This window comes from Cynocephalus volans, chromosome 6 (assembly GCF_027409185.1).
Source record: "Cynocephalus volans isolate mCynVol1 chromosome 6, mCynVol1.pri, whole genome shotgun sequence".
NCBI lineage: Eukaryota > Metazoa > Chordata > Mammalia > Dermoptera > Cynocephalidae > Cynocephalus > Cynocephalus volans.
Genome location: NC_084465.1, coordinates 113481960 through 113504684, shown reverse-complemented (window position 1 = coordinate 113504684; position 22725 = coordinate 113481960). Strand labels below are relative to the sequence as shown.

General features: G+C 47.9%; 1 protein-coding gene across 2 annotated transcripts in view; it reads left to right on the top strand.

Annotated features, from left to right (window-relative positions):
• The window catches only part of ITGAL (integrin subunit alpha L), a 36676-nt gene extending 16700 nt beyond the window's left edge, over nt 1-19976 (top strand). The window contains exons 14-29 of one of the 2 annotated variants that reach the window (XM_063099886.1): nt 909-1069; nt 1178-1329; nt 2898-2987; nt 7347-7400; nt 7498-7571; nt 7952-8093; nt 10910-11020; nt 11423-11502; nt 11592-11678; nt 12764-12839; nt 15036-15149; nt 15383-15439; nt 15535-15633; nt 16014-16109; nt 16657-16767; nt 18652-19976. In XM_063099886.1, the coding sequence (XP_062955956.1) occupies nt 909-1069; nt 1178-1329; nt 2898-2987; nt 7347-7400; nt 7498-7571; nt 7952-8093; nt 10910-11020; nt 11423-11502; nt 11592-11678; nt 12764-12839; nt 15036-15149; nt 15383-15439; nt 15535-15633; nt 16014-16109; nt 16657-16767; nt 18652-18825 (1678 nt within the window). In that variant the 3' untranslated portion in view covers nt 18826-19976. Of the gene's footprint in view, nt 1-908; nt 1070-1177; nt 1330-2897; nt 2988-7343; nt 7401-7497; nt 7572-7951; nt 8094-10909; nt 11021-11422; nt 11503-11591; nt 11679-12763; nt 12840-15035; nt 15150-15382; nt 15440-15534; nt 15634-16013; nt 16110-16656; nt 16768-18651 lie in introns of both variants that reach the window. The other variant, XM_063099885.1, reaches the window with a different exon arrangement.
• The last annotated feature ends 2749 nt before the right edge of the window (nt 19977-22725 follow it).

Sequence of the window (22725 nt, the reverse complement as noted above, 5' to 3'; positions counted from 1 at the left end):
CTAAATTTCTTCATCTTTGAAACCGTCATGACATTTCCTGCCTTACCCATATCTTAGAGTTGCGAGAAGCATCATGTGTGATATATAGAGAATAGATATTTATTGATCACCTGCTGTGTCTTAAACACTGAGCCAGGCATTGGGTACAGGGTGTACGTATGGGAATATATATAACAAAAAATGAAATAAGTAGATAGGTAATTGCAAATTGTAATAGGTGCCATGAAGGAAATGAACAGGGTACTATGAGAGAGACAAGCAGGGGATGCCTACTGTAGAGGAGGTAATATTTGAGCTAGGAAGTGAAAGCTGAGAAGAGCCAGGCTTGCAGAAATCTGGGGTAAGAGCTTACTGTGTAGAAAGCCCAGCATGTGCCAAGGCCGTAAGGCCAGCAAAAGCTTGATGTGAAAGAGGGCCAGTGTGGCCGGACCACGGTCAGCTCAGGGGAACGTGGTGGGGGTTAAGACTAGAGAGACAGGAAATAGAGCATGTACAGTAAAAAGCTTGAATTTTAGTCTAAATGTCATGTGGCATCATTGAAGGGTTATAAGCATGGAAGTGACTCAATAAGATTTTTCTTTCTAAGAGCTCACCCTTCTGTATGAAAAATGGGTCAGAAGGCTGCTAGAATGAACGGGGGAGCCTTAATTAATTATTATGATTCTTTTCTTTTCTTTTTTTTTTTTAAAAAAGATGACCGGTTAGGGGATCTTAACCCTTGACTTGGTGTTGTCAGCACCACGCTCTCCCAAGTGAGCTACGGGCCGGCCCTATCATGATTATTTTCACTGAGAGGAGACAGTGACGTTGAGTCGCTAGGGAAGGAGAGGGCTGCTGGGTGGGGTCCCGGGTCTGGCGGGGATGTGCAGTTGAGGCGGGGGAGAGACTTGGTTGTCTTCTGCCCACAGCTCCCGGCCCGTGGTGGATGTCATCACTCAGATGTCCTTTTCCCCAGCCGAGATCCCAGTGCACGAAGTGGAGTGCTCATATTCCACCAGTAACAGGAGGAAGGAAGGCGTTAATATCACCGTCTGCTTCCAGGTCCAGTCCCTCATCCCCCAGTTCGAAGGTCAGTGCTGTCCTCCTGCCCACCCCCCCAGCAGCTGCCCGCCTCAAATCCGGGCTTCTGGCCCCAGGACCCCCTACCATTCAACTCCCACCTTTTTCACCCACCCAGGCCGCCTGGTTGCCAATCTCACTTACACTCTGCAGCTGGATGGTCATCGGACCAGAAGCCGGGGGTTCTTCCCAGGAGGGAGCCATGAACTCAGCGGGAACACAGCTGTCACCCCAGATAGGTCCTGCACTAAGTTCTGGTTTCACTTCCCGGTAAGGGAGCCAGTGCACGTGCTGTGGGGAGGGAGGATGAGCTGACAACAGCACAGCGGGGCAGGCTCAGCTCTGCCACTGTCCAGCTGAAGACAAGTCACTGTGATCTCTCTGTATTACCATTTCCTCCACTGTACAATAGGAGTAATAACACGCTTGGCATATTTCCTTCTAGTTTTCAATGTATTTACATAGGCGTTATTAAGATGATCACGATGGCAGTGTAATTATGTTTTTCCTACTCCTTTCACACGTTATATATTAATGCTGCCACCCAGGTTTCGTAATTATTTCTAACGGCTATAGAATATTTAGTCATGCTGGTGTGTCATTATTTGCCGGGAACATACGGTCATTTACTATTAACACCTGTCTCAGAAATAGTTCTTTTAAATATTAGTTTAAACAACTGCTGAAGTATCCAGATTCCATTTGCTTATAGCAGTCCTGTGTAAAAATGGGATTGATATCGAATTATTATGGTCTCAAATATTTCATAAAAGGCTGAGTATAGGATTGATGTATAAGATTTTGAAGTTCAGGCTGGCCGGTTAGCTCAGCTGGTTAGAGCATGGTGTTATAACAACAAGGATAGGGGTTCGGATCCCCCTACAGGCCAGCCACCCCCCAAAAAAGAGTTTGAAGTTTGTTTTAAATTTTTTCTTTTTTTTCTTTTCTTTCTTTTTTTTTTTTTAAAGATCCAAACCCGTGGCCTTGGTGTTATCAGCACCACACTCTCCCGAGTGAGCCACGGGCCGGCCCTTAAATTTTTTCTTATGGAGGGTGTCAGACATACAAAATTAGAAGAAAATAGTTTGATGATCACCCAGTTTTGACAACTATTAACTCAATCTTATTTCATGCATACATCCACTCAGTGCCTCTCTGCCCCCCGCACCCCACCCCTTACAAGATTTGGAAGTTTTAAACATGAAATTGCCAGAGAAGAAGGCAGTGTAACATGGTGGAAAGACCTAGTACTTTGGATTTAAACAGATGTAGATTCAACACTTGGCTCTGTTTCTGCTAGTTTTAGACCTTAGGACAAATGTGTCATTGTTTTAGGCTTCATTTTCCTCATTTTTAATGTGCGATAATAATGCCCACCTTTTTGGACTAGCAGAAACTCTAGGCGAAATGCAAATTGAGTGCCTACAAAGTGCCAGTGTCAGGTACTGGTAGTAAAAAAAGACAAAGACCCATCCCTGTTTTCAAGGAACTAATATTCTAGAACTAGGATATTCTAGTTATTCTAGAATATTCTTTTCTTATGTGAACTTTGATAATGGCTGCCTAGTGCAGTTTGACAAAGATTCAGGACTCCCATTAGGATTCCATGGGGAAAGTGCTGTGATTCATTACTGATGTCTGCCATGGAATTGGGGCTGAGAAGCACCCCTGGGCATATTATAAACATCTAATATAGAGTAAATGTATTTTTACTACTGGTAAGGTCTTAGGCAACTAACTACTGAATTAATCATTTGTAAAGTGCAGATAAGGTATGTGTTTAATTGAAGTGTGGTCAAGGTCAGAACTGTGACAGCTTGACCTCTTATCATTCTCAGATGTGCATTCAAGACCTCATCTCCCCCATCAACGTCTCCCTGAATTTCTCTCTTTGGGAGGAAGAAGAGACGCTGAGGGACCAAAACGCAGTAAGAAGACTGGCTGGGGTATTGAGGGGGGATAGGGGAGAGCAGAAATTCCGTTTAGCAAGAAGTGACTGCATTTATACAGGAGTCTTCAATTATAAGCAACAGAAAGCAAATATGGCTTACTTACACAGTAAGAAGTGTGTAAGGAAAGGAGTATACAGGAGTTTACACTGAAGATGAATTTGAAAAACCAAGTTTGGGAAGAAGGGGGGACAGGGTGTTGGCTCAGGGGGCTCTCAAGAGGAGGCAGTAATGGGCGGGCTCTTCAGGGCTCCTTCGGGGAACCTGCTCCTGGCCCTGCTGTGCATCAGCTCTGGACCTCCTGAGGCTTCTAACACTATTCGCGATGCAGATTCCAGGAAGAGAACTTCAGAAGGCCTAGCTTTAGGCCAGGGCTACACCTTATTGGTGAAAGGACAGGGCACCTTGATTGGCCTTCTCGCCTATGTGTGTTCAGTTAGGGTAATTCCCCTAAAGCCAAATTGGGGTAGTGTTATTATGTAAAAGGTGGCAGGATACCATATCTACCCTAGTGTACTGGATCTGACACTCCCTGCCCAGTGCCAAAAGCCTATTTCCTTTTCTGAAATCCTTGACACGCTGCTGGTGATTTGGCTTGTCTAAAGGCAGCAAGGTGTGGTGGAAAGAACCTGGGCCTGGAAGCCTGAAGATGTGGATTTTTTTCTTCTTCTTCTTCTTCTTTTTTTTTTGTCACAAGCATGAGCAGGTTCTGTCCACCTCTGGGGCTGTTCCCCACCTGTAAGGTGAGTCTCAGCATTGTGAGGTCTCTCCCGGAGCAGGAGACCTCTCACCCCTGCAAGGGGACTTTCCTGGGGCTTTTGGCAATGCATACTGGGTGCACCCCACCCACCCAGGCTTGCTCTGCTGAGAGCCAAAGATAACACTGGCATGCTGACCAAAAATAAAACCCCTGCCTGCCAGATGCTCAGCATGCACTTGAGGAAAGGTGACTGAGCACCTGCCCTGTGCTCAGGCCTCTGCTGGGCTCCACAGCGGTAAATAAACATGGTCCCCACCTTAAAGAGCTCACAGTCTGCTGTTGGAGAGTCAAAGTCCACAGACTGTCACAGGCGCTGTGATGATGGTATGATAGAGTTAGATACAGGGTGGTGATGATCTATGCCAGAGATTTGGGGAGATAAGGAAAGCCTTTCCACAGGGAGAGGGGACCCTTAAGTCCCCAGAGGTGGGCACCCAGAAAGAAGTTGTAATGTGAGCACAGAGAGAGAAAAGAGGAGGAGGAGATTGGCGGCTCTTGAGTGGCCTTTTCGCTGAGAGCATTGAGGAGCCATTAAAGGATTTTTATACAGAGGAAGGAAATATTAAATATGAATACGATTTTTTGATTTCAAGTGTTGGAAACCCAACTCAAACCTGACCTAAGCGAAAAGGGAATCTCCTGACTTTGCAGAGACCAAGGGAGGAGCCTGGCTTCACACAAAGCTGCATCCAGGCACCCAAACAAGGCTGTCAGGAATCTGTCTTTCTCCCTATCATGGCTCGTTATCTGTGTGTTGGTATTATTGCTGGACATGATCTTTACCACTTGGTAACCCGAAGAGTCTGGGCCGTATTCACACTCCTAAACCAACCCCTGGGATCAATCCTGGGTCAGATGCCCATCGCCAGCCCTGGAGTGGAGCAGACATGCATGCAGAGGAGTTGGGAGAAGGGAGAGTGGACATCTCTACTGTCACATATGTATTCTAGGAAGCTAATTCCAGCAGCGACATGGGTTTGGCTTGTAAGGATGTGCTCCTAGAAGCTGGGTGGCCGGGAGGCTGCTATCGTGGTCCTGTTGAGGGACAGTAAGATCTGAACCAGGCTGCTTCTGCAGGAGTGAAGAAGAGGGGTGCACTGAAGAGGGATGTAAGAGTCAGAATTGTCAAGGTGCTGAAAGTCAGGGGAGAGGCAGAAGATGAGGTCCATTTCTGACTTGGATCTGGGTAGATGATGAAGCCGCTCCCCACATCAGGGAGCACTAGGGGAGAAGCAGGTTTGTTAGGAAGGGGAGCTGGTGAGCTCAGCTTTGGACTGGTGGCACTTGGGGCCTGTGAGTCATCCAGGAGGCCAAGGCAAGATGTCAGTCAGATTAGTTATCTGCAAACAGCAGAGATTCAAATTAAAAGTGGCTTTAAAAAAGAAAAGTTGGGGGCCGAGCCCGTGGCGCACTCGGAAGAGTGCAGTGCTGGGAGCGCAGCAACGCTCCCGCCGCGGGTTTGGATCCTATATGGAAATGGCCGGTGCACTCACTGGCTGAGTGCCGGTCACGAAAAAGACAAAAAAAAAAAAAAAAAAAGAAAAGTTGGGCTGACCAGTTAGCTCAGTTGGTTAGAGCATGGTTCTGATAACAGCAAGGTCCAGGGTCTAACCCTGTACCCTCCAGCAACCAACCAAACAAACAAACAAAGAGAGAGAAAAGTCTTTCTCCTATAAGGCAGGTATGATAGTTCTGTGGCTGTAAATCAGGGGTTGGCAAACTTTATCTGGAAAGGGCCAGATAGTAAATATTTTTGGCTTTGCAGGCTATATGGTCTCTGTTGCAACCACTCGGTTCTGCTGTTGCAGCATCAGAGCATCCATAAACAATACATAAACTCACCCTGGCCAGCCACCAAGAAAAAAAAATGTTACTAACAGATAAATTAATGGGTGTAGCCCTCATTTACGTAGAAGGTGGGGGCTGGATTGGCCTTCCAGCCATAGTTTACTTACCCCCACTTTACAATGTCAGCCTTAGCTGCCTTCTGTATTCATCCTCTGTGTGCCTCTTTGTGGTTGAAGATGCTGCTCAAGCTCTAACCCTCATGTCTCAGCCTTGCCAAGGAGGCTGGAAGAAAAGCATACATCTTCCCTTTCGGAATACTTCCTGAAAATCCACATAACACTTTTGCTTATGTCTCATTGGTCAGGACTTAGTCACATGATCACACCTAGCTGCAAGAGAGGCTGGAAAACTCATCCTCTGTCCACATGACTGTGCAACCTGATAAAAAGTGGAGGCTCTATTTTAAAGGCAGGAGGTGAGGAAGGCTATATGGGGACAACCAGCAGTCTCTGCCATAGGCACTAATTAAATGCCAAACTGTATGGTATAGAAACTCGGAGGACAAGAAACCTGAGATCACAGTTGTCAAAAAAGACTTCCTCGGGGAAATGTCATTGGTTCTGGATCTTGAAAAATGAGTGGACTTTGGGTAGGTGGAGAGAGGAGGAAAGGTACAGCAGCAAGTTCAAGGGAAATGGGGAAATGGGCTTAGTTTCTGGCAGAAAGATGGCTGAGCAAGCTTGAGGCCCTGGCTGTGGTCCAATGGGTGATGGGAATCTGTGTATAAATGTTGAGGGTGGGTGGCAAGCAGTCAGCAGAGGCCACCAGGACTCCAGCTCCTGAAGGAAGAGTCTGGAGGCTGCTTGGCAGGTGGCCTGGAAGCAGAGGAGGCTGGAGTCTTTCTAGAATATTCAGTTGATAACCCATAAAATCCTTCCAGGGCCCCATTACCCTTAGGATAAAGTCCCAGCCCCCTAACATGGCCTGTAAGGCTCAGTAGCATCTGGCCCCTGCTTCTCTCCCTGTCCTTTCTAATGCACATGGGGCTCCAGCCAGTCTGAGCATCTTCCTGCTCTGAGCACAAGACACAGTCTCTCCCTTCTCTCTGGGCATCTGTATAGAACTTTCTTCCTCTTTCTCCATTCTCATCAACTGGCTCCCTCCTTCTCATCCTTTAGATTTCAGTTGGGATGCCATTCCTTCAGGAAGCTTCTCTGATCCCCAAGTCTAGGATGGGAGTCCCTTCTGCTGCTCTGAAGATACCTACACTTGTCCTGTCATAACACTTGACCCACTCTGTTGAAATACCATGTCGTTTCTTCCACCAGATTGGGAGGGCAGGCAGCATGTCTGTTTGGTTCTCTGGTGTGTATCCACTGCCCAGCATGCAGCCTGGCCCAGAGTAGCAGTTCAGGAAATGTTGAAGACTTGGCCTTGGTTTGATAAGTAATGGAGAGCTATTCTAGGGCAGATGGGATTCACAGAAGAACCAGAGTGGAAGAGCCATTCACAGGCAGGCGAGTCCAGAGGCTGTGTAGCTAGAGATTCCTGCCAAGGGAGGAGTTTGGGGGTCCACTTTGTCATGACCCAGATCTCCTGTCCCCTGAGCTTCGGCCTTCCATCTAGGAGCTGCTGCCAGAGAGGGCTGCACAGACAGTGTGGGTTGAGACCTGGGAAGACAGCCCAGGTGAGCCCCAAGCTCGGAGTCCCTCCAGCCCTCCTTCATGAGACCTGCTGCCTCAACTAATCTCTGCTGTCTCCAGGTCCCCCCACTCCTTGGTACTCAGCAGGGGAGGGACATGCAGCCCATCCTGAGACCCTCACCACACTTGGAGACCAAGGAGGTAAGTGGGGGAGAGGGGCAGGCAGAGAGGCCTGGGGTCCGGCCGCTCCTGGGTCTGGGGTCCTGAGCCTCCTAGTCCTTTCTTCTTGACATTTCAGGTCCCTTTTGAGAAGAACTGCGGGGAGGACAAGAAATGCGAGGCAAACCTGGAGCTGTCCTTCTCTCCAGCAAGGTCTGTGAAGGTCCCCAAACTCCTGCCACCACCCCACTCCTGTGACCAGTTCCAATCTGTGTTTTCCTGAGGCAGCTTCTGTGTGCTGGAAAGAACATTGAATTAGAGTCAAAAGACCCCCCTCTCCGCTCACTAGATGTGTCCTCTGGGGACACCACTTCCCTCTCTGGGCTTTAGTTTCCTTCTCTGAGAAACGCAAGTCCCTTGTGGAACTCCCATCAGGACCAGATGAGATTGTAAAACTTCAAACCTGAGCATAGGAGCTTTTTTCTTGGTATTTATTTCTTCCGGTCTACCAGATCCCTCCATTCTGAAATCCCCCACTCTTATGCTGCTTCTTTCATCTCAGCCCCCATAACTTTCCCTGATCTCACCCCCAGATCCAGAGTCCTGCGTCTGACCCCCTCTGCCAGCCTGTCTGTGGAACTGACCCTGAGTAACTTAGGAGAAGATGCTTACTGGGTCCAGCTAGACCTGAACTTCACCCGGGGACTCTCCTTCCGCAAGGTGGAGATGCTCAAGGTGAGCACGAGGGCGCACCTGCCTGCATGCTTCCCCTCATGCTTCCCCTCATGCTTCCCGGCATGCTTCCCCCACATGCTTCCCTGCATGCTCCACCTGCAGCTTCCCTGCATGCTTCCCATCATGCTTCCCCTGCATATTGCTTTGCCTCCCACGGATTTGTCACCCCTTTTCCCCTGGGTGATGGAGCCACCAAAGATTACTCAATGCTCATCTCTTCTGAGCAGTGAGAAGCCCAAAAACGGGGTTAATCTCCCGGAACCCTCAAGAGCAAGGCATTCCTTCCATTTGGGAAATTAACCATGAATTGGGGTTCTCCTCCCACATTTATTCTCCAGACCAAGAAGTTACAGAAAGAGAACATAGGTGGGGTTTTTGCTAAGTATAGTTTAACAAGTTTAACAATAGAAGCTGGTAACATTCAGTAAGACAAGCAAGGTGACCTTCCATAATGCAATTTGCAACAAAAGCTTGATTTTAGCAAACATTCTCTTCTTACAGCAATTTCCCAGTATCTTTACATATCAATCAGTAACCTGTCTGTCTTTGAGCCAGCAACCTTGCTGTGTTACACTTCTTTATCTTACAACAAAGACTTTAGCCTGGGGAAGATTTCCTGTCCTTTGCATGGTCAGTATTTGAAACTGCAAGGCTTTGGAAAACCAGGACCCGTGAAGTACATTTGCTTTATGCATACTCCACACCTGCATGCTTCTTCCCCCTTCTTTGAGCCTCAGACAGCCAGGACAGCCTGGACATGGGACAGCAGCTGGTAGGCAGAGGTCTTTGGGTCACATCTGGGTTCTCAGCCTGATGTGACCTTGAACTATGTGATCTGAGGTACCAGTTTTACCTTCTTTGAGCTTTGGATTCCACAACCAAAAAGTGAAGCTGGGCACACCTGCAGGGTTAGTGAGAGTGGTCGCATGAAATGGAGTGTATGAAAGAGGCTCATGGAAGGTGCTCCCAAGTGTGTGCACTGATCAAGATGTGCACAGTTGAGATTAATTTACCTCCCCCATAGAGCTGACCAAAGTGTTTTTGAGACATGGCCTGGATTGTTTTAAATATAACTTTTATTTATTTATTTATTTATTTTGTGAATTATTATTATAAGAGTAATACATGATCATCATGGAATCTTGGAAATCACAGAGAAGTTTAAAGAAGAAGACAATTACTACTTTCAATCTTTTGGTGTTTATCCTTCTTTTTTTTTTTTTTAAAGATGACCGGTAAGGGGATCTTAACCCTTGGCTTGGTGTTGTCAGCACCACGCTCTCCCAAGTGAGCTAACTGGCCATCCCTATACAGGATCCGAACCCATGGCCTTGGTGTTATCAGCACCGCACTCTCCCGAGTGAGCCACGGGCCGGCCCTGGTGTTTATCCTTCTTACTTTCCTATATATATTTATATTATCTGTTTATCTATATACCTTCGCACACATTAAACTGTGTATTTACTTATCCTATGATTGTTTTAACTAATTGGCATTTTGCGCTCCGTATGGTTATTTTTCCTCCATGTTTTTTTTAAAAAGTTTTTATTGTGATAAAATATGTGTAATTTAAGTTTTACCATTTTAACCTTTTTTTTTTTTTTTTTTTTTTTTTTTAACTATTTTTTGTTTTTTGGAGGCCGGCCAGTTGGAGATCTGAACTCTTGACTTTGGTGTTATCTGCACCATACTCTGACCAAGTGTGCTAACCAGCCAGCCCCCACCGTAACCATTTTTAAGCATACAATTCAGTGGCATTGAGCACATTCACAGTGTTGTGCAAACATCATCAATGTCTGATTCCAGAACTTTCTCATCATCTCAAACAGAAGCTCTCGTCCCGTTAAGCAATTACTTCCCATTCCCTGCACCACCTCCCCCACTCCGCCCATCTGTGGTAACCTCCAATCTACTTTCTTTCTCTATGCATTTACCTATTCTAGATATTTCATATAAATGGAGTGATATAATATTTGTCCTTTGTGTCTGGCTCATTTCATTTAGCATAATGTTTTTGAGGTTCATCCACGTGGTAGCACATATGAATCTCCTACCTTTTTAAGGCTGAATATCCCAATGTATGCATATACCACATTTTGTTTATCTATTCAACTTTTGATGGAGACGAATTATTCTTATACAGTGATATTAAACGCTTCCTTGAGGGGCATCTAGTGGAGAGATTAAGAACTTGACAAGGGGCTGGCCCGTGGCTCACTTGGGAGAGCGTGGTGCTGACAACACCAAGTCAAGGGTTAAGATCCCCTTACCGGTCATCTTTAAAAAAAAAAAAAAAAACGTTGAGTTCTGGAGTTCAGATTCTTATGGGATCCCTGCTATTACCCAGTTGTGAGACCTTGGGGAAGTCACTTAACTTCCATGAGCCTCTACTTACCTGTTTCTCTTCCTAATCTGAGGCCGAAATCTGTCCCTCCTAACATTGTGATGAAGACAGATGATTTAATAATGGTTAGCTCAGGATCAAGCTCATTTCAAAAATGGTTGCAGAACGTGTACATGTAGCAGCATTTTAATGATCTCACAGTACTCTCTTCCTCGATTGTGTTGTAATTGACTGAACCATTCCTACCTCTTCAGACTGTTTGATCACTTCCACTTTTTCACTCATAAATAGTGTTGCAGTGAATATCTTTGTACTAAACCTCTGTCTGTGCCTGTGATCCTTTGGCCCTTCCTCTCTGAGAACCTGTCATCACAAGGACAGCCCTGGAGGAGGGGGGCCCTGAGGGTTCGTGGCCTCTGGGGGAACATTTAACCTTGTCGGCCAATGAACTTCTCCCTTTCCTCACTCCCAGCCCCACAACCAGATGCCTGTGAGCTGCGAGGAGCTTCCTGAGGAGTCTGGGCTTCTGATGAGGACACTCTCTTGCAATGTGAGCTCTCCCATCTTTAAGGCAGGCAGCTCGGTGAGTGCTTCCCGTCCTAGGAGCCAAGCAGCCAGGGGCTATGAGCTGGCAGAGGAGAGGGGGCTCTTGGTTCTGGGGAAGGGCACAGATGATTTTGAGGAAGGGCTTTACAGTCCCTATTCCAAGGGGAATGCATGTGGAGCTGTTTTGTGTCATGTCTGCAAGCCTGGACTTTGGATTCAGACAATCCTGGGGTCGGGTTATCCATTTTCTGACCTTACAACATGACCTGACCATTTGCAGCCGTGGTTTGCTTGTCTGTACAATGGGAATAAAACACCTAGCCCGGTTCTCGAGATTATGTGCTCACTGCGATTATAGTGATTAGGCACGGGGGCTGCGAGGTGCCAAAGCTGTCCCTGAGGCCCCTTCCATCTTCATTCTTCTCTCTTCCCCTTTCAGGTTGTTATCCAGGTGATGTTTAATACTCTGCTGAACAGCTTCTGGGGGGACTTGATCGAGCTGCACGCCGCTGTGGAATGGTGAGCAGGCCCCACTGGCGTCTCAGACTGCAATGCAGCCCTGGCCAGGCCCTTCAACTAATATTGCCCTCTACCTTGCTTCAATGCAGTGACAATGAGGATTCAGGCCTCCTGGAGGACAACTCTGCTGCTACCAGCATCCCAGTCCTGTACCCCATCAACATCCTCATCGAGGAGTGAGTCCTTCTGAGCTGCTGTCCAACCGTCTCCTCCCACCTCAGCCTCCCCAGCCAGGGCCCCGACCTTGCCTCCCAGGGCTCTTGCTCTAAGCTCCATTCCTTTGCCAGAGCCCCCAGCAGTAACTGGAACTGATTCTAGCCAGAACCCCAGCAGTTTTCAACACTCCAAAGAGTGAGGTCCCTTTAAGGGCTCTGGGTCAGACAAGTTTCACAATGGCCTGTGCCCTTTATTTGGAGAGACCAAACTCATGCACACACAAAAGCAGTGAATCTCAGAAAGCTGTGGAGGAAGGATCCATGGGGATCACTAGTTGGGTTTTCTCATTTATAGAAAAGAAACTAGAAACGTAGAGTGGCTTTTTCAGTGGTTTGCTCAGTGAGATCAGGACAGGGACAGTGTCTGAGCCCAACTCTTCAGTGCTGTTGAACACAAACGCTGAACAGAATGATATTGATTTGAAATTAGACCTGGGAAAGATCAGCATGGGTTGGCAGAGAGATGGAAGGGTTCATGGAGAAGGTAGGGCTTGGGCTGAGATCTGGAAGACGGGGGGATTTGGATAAGGGGCAGGAAGGAGGCCGGGCGTTCTCATGAGAGCACAGCACAGGCCAAGACAAGGGCAGGTGTGTTTGGGGGAGCAGTGGGAAGGCAGCTGGGATGTGGGGGTTTGGGACCTGACCCTCATGGGCAGCAGGGGGCCATTGACGAGTTCTGAATGAGTGGCAGGATCAGGGAGTGATATTTGGAAGGTCAGCCAGCAGTGTGCGTTGGAAGGACAGGATGGGAGGGCAGTCAGAGGTTGATGCAGTTATCTAGGAGATAAGCAGGGAACCAAGGACAGTGGAGACACTGATGAGGTGGCATGAAGTGAGGAGAGCACAGCCCTGGGCTCCAGTCCTGTCCCTCCACTGTGGTGCTTTGGGCAAGAGTCTGACCCCCTCCAGGAGCCTTAATTTCCAAAGGGAAATAAGATCGTGTGGTCCTGTGCAGTCCCCAGCATAGTGGCTGGCAACACAGAGGTGTCCTGGAGTCTGGATTGCCATCTCCCTCACCTTCCCTCTTTGCTCTTTTCTCTCCACAGCCAGGAAAACTCCACACTCTATATCAGTTTCACCCCTAAAGGTCCCAAGATACACCAAGTCAAGCACATCTACCAGGTATGAACCTCAACATGAAAGGACCTTTATAGATCACATATTCGTTCGTCCCTGTCCTGGGGACTGAGGATGCCGATGCCAATTAGAGGCAGTTCCCGTGCTCAACAGGTCCAGCCCTCCACCTAGTTCTAGAAGCCTTTCTCTGTAGCTTCACAGCCTCTGCTTAAACCCTTCCAGTGGCAGCACACCCACTGACTCCCTTCCACCCCTGGATAGTTATTTATAGAATCACAGAACTTGAGAGCAAGCAGGACTGTGAGCAAGAACCTAGTTTTTGATTCAAGAATTTAATGAGTCACTGTTCTAGTTTAGGTAGTTTGCAAGGTGCTGGGTCAGCAATAAGTAAGACAGGGTCCTTGTCCACCCACCAAACCCAAATTCTGTGCCTGGTGCTTTACATAGGCAACCCCCTATAATTCTCACACCAGCCTGTGCAGTCCTATAAGACAGGCATTGCATTCCCATTTTATGGATGAGAAATCTGCAGCACAGACAGGTCAGTAACTTGCCCAGTTTACACAGCTAATAAGGGGAAGGGGTCAGGCTCAAGCATGTCATTGAATACCAAAATCCATGTATTTAACCTCTAAGTGAATGATCCGCCATTTCTTATGCACCGTAATAGGGATCTTCGTTACAGGGGCGCAGAGGAAGGAGGCTGCCCCCTGAGTCTGAGACTTCCCTAGAAGTAACCTCTGAGAGAGGAGTGGGTGCTGCCTGAGGCAAGAGCTTGTTCATCCCGCCCTGGAGAAGTGCAGTATAGAGTAGTGCAGTATAACTAGGAGTACGATTGCTATTCCTGAAGCTTTGGTCTCAACATATTCTAAACCAAGGCCTCTGGCTTGCTCAGAATCGTTTAAAAGCACCATCTTTTCCTCAAGCATGACTTCCATGTCTGGATGGATTTCTCCTTCCTCTGAGCCTGGCCCCACTGCTCCTTAAGTTCTGTCGTCTGTATCCCCCTCTCTCTTTTACCCCTGCTACCACAGAGACTCAGCTCCTCATCTTGCAGCTGGGCTATGGAGACAGGCTTCCAACTTGGGCTGAGATCCATCTTTCCCAGCTTCTTTCCATGCTATGCCTGCAGTGGAGGAATCTCCCTGGAGCCACTCCCTTCCTCATCTACCTTCCATGGCTCCCCATTGCCTAGTCGATAGTACCCTGACTCCTCGACTTCGGACCTTCTGGGCCCTGCAGTCTGGTCCCAAGCTTCCTTTCCTGCCTTATCTCCTACGTCTCCTTCCCAGACGCCCTCCCCTCCAGCCGTATCACACTCACCTGGGGCTGTCCTAACTCTCTGCATCTTCTCTTTCTGGATTCCCTCCTCATCTTCATCTGCTAAAATCCTGTTCATCTTACACAAAATTCAAATGCTGCCTCTGACATTACACCTTTTCAGTTTAGTTTAACTGATATTTTTAGTGTCCCCAATGTTTGTTGAATGAATAAACGACAGAACCCCTTGAATCGCCTGACCCCCCTAAGACATGATTGGTGCTATTCCTGTGTTGATTTCTTATATGGTTCCAGGTCTCCCAGCTGTAACACAGTTAGCTTTTTATATAAAATGCACTCAGGAAATGTTTCTTAATTCAATGTAGTTGTCAAAATGAGTCTTTCACAAACTGCCCCATGCAAATAATTTTTACATCTCTCCTTATTAAATGTCATTCATTCATTCACTCATTCAAAAACCTTTTTTTTTTTTTTTTCAAAAAGCTTCTTTATTTGATGCCTATTACGGTACTGGGTACTGTGTCAAGCAATAGGGAATTGGAGGTGAAATAAGACATGGCTCCTGTCCTCAGGAAGCTCCTGGTCTAGTGGAGACACAGACGCACAAGCAGATTCTTTGCAACTCTGCTGGGGGTGTACAGAGAGGTGTGGACATACAGCAGGGGGAAGCTGCCCTATCCTTGGGGAGTCAGCCAAATCTTCAGAGATGACATTGGAGCAGGACCCTGCAGAATGCACGAGATTTTGCCACATGGAGAGAGCAGGGATGAGCATTCAGCAGAGGGAAGGGCATGGGACGGGGCGGGCTGTAGCTGATCGTTCCACACTGCCTAACAAATAGTGGGCCTTTGAGATTCAGCCAATGAAGACTGGAAGAGGAATGGAGGGTGTGCAGGGTCTGGGGTGGCAGGTGGGATGGCTGGCATTCAGGGCTCTGCAGTCCCTTGTTCTCTGTGTTAGGTGAGGATTCAGACTTCCATCCATGACCACAACGTGCCCGCCCTGGAGGCCTTGATCAGGGTGCCACAGCCTCACAGTGGGGGGCCCATCATGCATACATGGAGTGTGCAGATGGTAAGTGCTGCCCAGACGAGGGAGAGGGTGTGCAGGGCTGTGGGGGGTGAGCACATACTGGGGAACAGAGGGCAGATGTGTAGAAGGGAGTGAGGATGGACTAATCCAGATCCTGCTAGACTCAATGATGTCTAAATTCATGGAGGGCCAGTGGGGGTGAAGAACCAGAGGCCAAGGTCTCAGCTGGGCTGGGGAGCTCTGGACTAACTGAAGACCCACCCTCTCATTCCTAGGAGCCTCCTGTCCCCTGCCATCATGAGGATCTAAAAAGGGTGCCCAGTGAGGCTGAGGTATGGGCATGCAAGCTAAGAACTTGGGGCGGGCCAGGGCGGGGCAGGTGGGGAGACAGGCCTTTCTGACCCCCTGGATTCCTTATCCCCTGCAGCCTTGTCTCCCCGGAGCTGAGTTCCACTGCCCAGTTGTCTTCAAGCAGGAGAGCCTCATCGAAGTGGTCGGGACCGTGGAGCTGGTGGGAGAGATCGAGGTAGCACCTGCTCATGCCAAACGTGAGGTGGCAATCGGGGGAGTGGCGGGTGGGTTCCCCACCAGGTAGTCTTTCTCCATTTCCCTTTTCCACCTGGATGAAAAATCCCCCATGTTTATACAGTTACAGTTGAAATAGAACCACTATTTGATTGAAATTTGCAGGGCTATTTTCCTGGGTCTACAGATAGTTCTTAAATGTTCTTTACAGAAAAACTTTCCTTCCTCCAGTGGGGAGTGACCCATTAGCATGCTACAGTAGAGACTGAGTAGGGATGGGAGGATCCCACTGGGACCCCATTGTGCTGAGGTGGGGGCAGAAGCCCATGGGATCTTGGTCCTTGTTCTCCTGGTCCTGACGCCTCCCCCTGTCTCCTGCAGGCCTCCTCCATGTTCAGCCTCTGCAGTTCCCTCTCCATCTCCTTCAACAGCAGCAAGCATTTCCACCTCTACGGCAGCAACGCCTCCCTGGCCCAGGTATCTCCACCTCCTCAGAAGACCCAGGAGCAGGCAGCAGAGGGATCTGAGGGACCCCTGGGCAGAGCTAGACGTGGGAGAGCTACATACATGGGAGCATTTTGGGGCTCAGCACAAGTCAGAACTTCCCCATGGTCAGAGCCATCAGCCTTGGGGAAGTTCCCACCCCCCCCCCCCGGTGGGCAAGCAGGCCACAAGGTCACCTGTCTGAGACACAGTAGGCTTACATGCTAGGTAAACACCCATCTGCTGGCAGCTTGGCAAAGGCTACCAACCCAACAGTCAGAGGGTGCAGCGGAGGCTCTGTGCGCAGAGACAGCGACAGGTGAGAAGCCAGTGAAAGCTCAGGTGGGCCATGTACCCATTGGCCAAGTCCCCATGGTGACTGCTGGGGGTGATGTGCTGTGGGGAGATGGTCTAGAGCCAGAGTCGGTGCTGCGATTCAGTCCAGACAGACATGGCAAGACGGGGGACCGAGAACAGGTTCCCAGGAGCTTCTCCAGGTGGGAAAGAAGTTCCTTCACTTGCCTCCTGCCTCCTCCCTCAGGTCGTGATGAAGGTTGATGTGGTGTATGAGAAGGAGATGCTGCACCTCTACGTGTTGAGTGGCGTTGGGGGGCTGCTGCTCCTGCTGCTGATCTTCATCGCGCTCTACAAGGTGGGCGTATCTGGGAGAAACGGGCATTGCCAAGACATCCAGGCCAGGAAGGGGAATTGGCAGGAGCCAGGGAGAGTACCAAGACCAGACAGCACTAAAGCAGGAAGGGCCTCGACCTACTCCCTCCTGCTACAGAGAAGGCCACTGAAGCCCAGAAAGCAAGGGAGACTTTTCTTTTTTTTTTGTCTTTTTGTGACCGGCCACACCGCAAGCGCACCGGCCATCCTTATATAGGATCCGAACCCGTGGCGGGAGCACTACTGTGCTCCCAGCGCCGCACTCTCCCAAGTGCGCCACGGGGTCGGCCCGCAAGGGAGACTTTTCCAGCATCGCTCAAGCTAGCAGTGGCAGAGCCAGAACTGGGTGTCCTTGGAGAGGAGGGAGAAGGACATGCCCACACATCAAGGGCCTTCTGGTACCAGGCATTGTACCAGGCACCAGCCACAGAGGCACATACCGCAAACACCATCCCTGCCTTTGTGGCCCTCACAGTCTAATGGGGAAGACAGACAGGAAGACGAGGCTACGCTGGGGGCCTGTGTGCTTTGGAGCCTGTAACAGAGGAGCCTCACAGGCTGGAAGGGCCCAAGAGAGGTGGCTTCCTCGTTGGTTTTAAGGATGAGTAGAAGTTACAGATAAAGAGTAGCGGAAGCTTGATGTTCCATGTACATGTCTCAAATGTTACTGAAAAGAGAACATAGTAAATCAGTTTTTCTCTATAGCACTTCCAGGGGGTTGTCATTGACAACCATTTTGTTTATATTCTTCCAGGTTCTAATTTTGAGTTAACATGCGTATATGTGTGAGCATGAGAGAGAGAAAAAGAGAAAGTTGGTATATGAATGCATATGCAGAAAACATAAATACTATATCTGCAGCTTGAGAACTTGTATTTTCCATTTGATTCTGTATCTTGATGTCTTTCCCTATGAGCACAGTCAGGCCTACCCCTTGCTTTTTTTTTTTCTTTTTTCTTTTATTGAATCGTAATTGATTATACATATTCAGGACATTCAATATTGACATATGTGTATCAAATCAATATTACTAGTATGTATATTGTTACAAATTGTACTTATTCTTTATGTCCCTTGTTCAATCTCTCCCAATCCCCCCTCCCTCTGCCCTCCCCCCTCTAATTACCCTAAATTTCTTCTCTCCCTCTGAAAGAGTAATGGTTACTCTCTTGATTTGTTGTCTAGATGATCTGTCCAATGCTGAGAGGTGTGATCAGGTCCCCCAATATTATCATAGAGCCGCTGCTTCTTCTGTCACTATGAAATGGGCTTTGTGGAGAGAGACATCCTCTTCTTTTCTTTGGTCTCTGCTGGTGACTCTCCCTGTGTCAATGCACTCCTACTTCTTGCATTTTAACCTGGCTGGTTTTCTGCTGTCCAGATGTCCATCTTTTGTTTTACAAGTTCTCTGTTGATGAACATTTAGATTGTTTCTAATTTATATCTATTTCAAAGAATGTGATTGAAAAAAAAATACTCGTTACCCACATCTTTGCACACTTGTCCAAATATTCGTTGGAATTAATTCTGAGAGGTCAAATTTCTGGGTGAAAAAATTATGCGTTTTGAGCTTTCAAGGGAGAGTGCACGGCGCTCTTACTAGTAGGATTAGATAAGGTCAAATCACCTGCCCAAAAGATTGGCATGTGATACTTCGATGAGCCTAAAAAAATGAACTATTAAACTTAAAGCTTTTTAAAATATTGCCAGGAACCAAGCATAGAGATACCTGCACCCAACCCGAGCAGCACCAGGTGACTGAGGCACTTGTGACTCATTAACATAAAATGTTATCACATCTTGCTGGGGCCAATGGTCTGAAGTGCTTTGTAGACTTTTTGCTGAGCCAATTTTTGTCTTCCTACAGGTTGGCTTCTTCAAACGGAACCTGAAGGAGAAGATGGATGCTGATGGCGGTGTCCCAAATGGAATCCCTGGAGAAGACTCTGGGCAGCTGGCATCTGGGGAAGAGGCCATGGATCCGGGCTGTCTGGAACCCCTCCACGGGGAGGAGGGCCAGGACGAAGGTGGCAAGGACTGAGGCCCAGGCCCAGGCACAGAGGGCCCAAGACTGGACTCAGGATGCTGGGGTGGTCTGCCTCGACCTTCATTTCACTGTGTGTCCTCAGACAAATCACTGCCCCTCCCTGGGCCTCCGTTTCCCTATTTGAATATGGAATTCATTCCTGCCTGCCTCCTTTGCAGGCTCATGGTGAAAATCTGCTGAGGGATGGGCCAGGAAGGCTACAGAATGTGGCCTTGTAATTATCAGATGGTCCTGGCTTCCACCAGCCTCTCTTAGTTTCCTGCCCTGGAAGAGAACATCTGATCTGAACTTGAAGAAACTGTAGTCTCAGGACCTAGTGACACTCTCGGCCCTCACACCTACCCTTGGGTGTCCACAAGTGCCTCAGACCCCCACACCCATCCCTGCACTGTCCCCTGCCTGGAGTCCAGTCAGCTTTCTATTCTGCTGCCAGAGAGCAAATCTGACCCGTGTCACTACATAGCTATTGCAGGCGCCTTGCTGTTTGGCCAAAGACCAAATTCCTTAATATGCCTTCCAAGACCCTGCGAGATTGGGCTCTGTGGCCTTCCCAAGCCTCTTCTAGAGACATCCCACCTCATTGCTTCTCAAGAGCCATACACCCCACCCACTCACACCCCACCCCACACCCTCCGTGCCTGGAACATTCCTCCCTGCTCTGCTTTCCCGGCTTGCTCTCACTCAGCCCTCAGGCCTCAGCTCACATGTCAGTTTCCTCGGATCAGCCCTGACCCCGACTCACTTGGGTTCCCACATTGTACACACCTCCTCCAGCCTGCACTCGTCCCACTCAGCACGGGTCATATTTGTTCACCGTTTAATGATTGACTTCATATCTGTCTCTCAAACAGTGCACCCTACGGGGTAGGAACATACCTGTCTTGCACCTAGAGATCTCTGGTGATATCACAAGGGCCAGGCACATGCTTCAAAAAGTTCATGGAAAAATGGGATTGAAAGATAAGATGGGTCTTTCCACAAACTTTCTGAAGTACCCTTGTAGTGGGTGCTTCACATAATGTCATTGGTTTAATCTCAGAGCCTGTGGGAAGATAAGGAACAGCTCAGTCTTCCCAGACCCTGCCTTCCCCTGGCGCTCAGCCTCTCCCAGGACTACACACCTGGTTCAGGGGCCCCATGGGGAGACCGTGAGCTCAAGGTGGGGGCTATGTGTTCACCTGGAGCCCCAGCGCCAAGCATGGTGGCTACATTTATTTACCCAATAAATGTGAAATTCCATTCAATTTTGTGATATTTTCGTGCTGGTGCAACATTCCAGCCTGGCTCAATTAAAAGAATATTTCCTTCCCAACCCTTTTGCTAAGTGGGACCAAAATAGTCAACTCTTGTTTTTCTTTCTTTCTTTCTTCCTTTTTTTTGGCTACAATGACCCTCAGATACTGACCTGCGCCCAACATTGTGGGTTCATTCAAAAGGGAAGTGGGGGGCCCGGCCCGTGGCTCACTCGGGAGAGTGTGGTGCTGATAACACCAAGGCCCCGGGTTTGGATCCCATATAGGGATGACCAGTTAGCTCACTGGGTGAGCATGGTGCTGACAACACCAAGTCAAGGGTTAAGATCCCCTTACCGGTCATCTTTAAAAGAAAAAAAAAAAGATGGGTGTATAGACCCTCCACTTTTTTTATTAAAGCAATGATTGAAGGAGCATAGCCCTAACGCCCTCCTTTAGAAGTGACAGAGGGGGCCAGTCACTGCTGCCCTCTTGTGGTCAGTAGGACCCCCAGGGAATATTGAGTGACTAAGGCCAGCTCCCAATCCAGCACAGGGAGAAGAGAGAAAATGGTGTGTCCAATGTATCTGTAGATGGCAGGAGGGTAGAAGCAACATTTGGTCCCCCAAGCATTGATCTTTGATGGCCCCATTCTGCCTACACCTGACCATTCCCAAACCTGGCATGTAAGACGCAAAACAATCTTTAAAAGCCCACTAGTTTCTCCAGCCTGTACTACTCTCCTGACCCAGCCCCCAGGGAGCCAGTGGGCTGGCTCATAAGCAGGACATTGGGAAGGAAGAAGTAAGGCCCATTTCCCAAAGAGGGAAGGAGTGTTTAACTGTCAGGAATATCACAGAACTACTCAGTGTACATGAAACTATCTGTGGGTATCCTGAAACATCAGTCAGATTCCATTCATTCCTTCATTGTTTCTTGAGTGCTCTGCATCAGGCCCTGTTCCAGGCTCTGAGAACATAATGGTGAACAAGACAGACGAGTCTCCCTTCTCAGAAAGCTTTTGTGCCAGTGGGAAAACAGAGTAAACATGCAAAAATGTGATTTCAGATAGTGATGAGGGCCGTGAAGAAAAGAAAGCAGGATAATAGGCAAGGGTGTGATGGCAAAGGCTGTTTTAGACAGGTGGTCAGGGAGGTGTCTCTAAGGAGGTGAGATTCCACGACACTAAAAAAAGATTGTGAATATCTTCATTAAGGTTAGAACCAAAAAAGTGAAGTTCATTTCAGAATAAGAGCTGCCACCGTCGTGTCCCGGAATCTGTACCTAGCTCACTTGACAGCACCTGTCCTCACATACCTACTTGTCTTCCCCACCTCTGTGCATTGCATATGCTGGTCCCCTTGCCAGCACACTCCGTCCCTCCTCTTTCCTGTCCATTCAGATCTTCCTTACTTTAAGGCACTTCCAAGCTTTCTCATCTGCTTGATCCCATCAACCCTTAGTTTCCACTGCACTGAGGCTCATGGCACTGACTCAGGACTACTCCTCTCTTGAGACTGTGAGGTCCTGGCACACAGATGTTTCATAAAAATTTAATTCAGGGAACTTCAAACATTTTGTTCTCAGGACCCCTTTACACTCAGAAATTACTGAGGATCCCCAAAGGACTTTTGTTTATATGGATTATATCTATTGATATTTATCAAATTAGAAATTAAAGTGGAGAAAATGTAAAACATAAAAACACCCAAACCCACATCCCACAGGAGATACCAGAGTCATGACATATGGCCTTATATATCATGCAGCCTCTAGAAAACACTGTACTTGTGAGAGAAGGAGAGAGAAAAAAGTGATTAACATCTTTGGGGAAAAACACAAGCCCTTTCTGGGCTTTGTTACTCCACCTTGGCTCTGGAGGTACTTCAGTGTCATGGAAGAGAGGAGCGGGTCTGAGCAGCTGAGTCCCCATCCTCCTTTGATCTGGTTTTATATACTGAGTTCTCTGTAAACAGGCCACTTTATCAATTAAGCATCACACACACCATGTCTAGGGCCTTCCAGCTTTCAAGGGCCTATAAACAAGTTTGTGAGCTGAAAATAAAAATCAACTCTAAAATATGAAAAATTGAATTGTAGAATTCAAATGAATGTTTAGGTAAATGTCTATATATATAACATCATGTCAGGTGAGTGATTGCAGTTTATTCAACATATATAGCTATATATATGAACCATCCCAAAATAATTTGAAAACCACTAAGCCTGTCACCTCTCCCAGGGTGACAGAGACACAAAGGATTACTCAAAGACCATTTCTTCTGAGCAGTAAGAAGCCGCAAAGGAATTTCCAGGAACTCTCAAGAGAGCGGCATTCCTCAGAAAATAACCATGAACTATAGGGTTTTCTCTCAGTATTTATTCTCCAGGCCAGAAAGTTATAGAAAAGGAACACAGGTGGTTACAAAAAGAATGGTAAGATAATTGTCATGGCAACAATCATTAGGTTTAGCTGCACCAAGGACATCTGCCCTTACAGCCAGCAACTTTGCTGTGTTACAATTCTTTATCTACAAGAGACTTTATCTCAGGGAGTTTTCTCTTTCACAAGCTTAACATTTCTATGTATAATTCTAAAAAATTAGGCCCTGTGAAATACATTGCTTTATAAATGTTAGTATACTCCACACACTGTGACCCT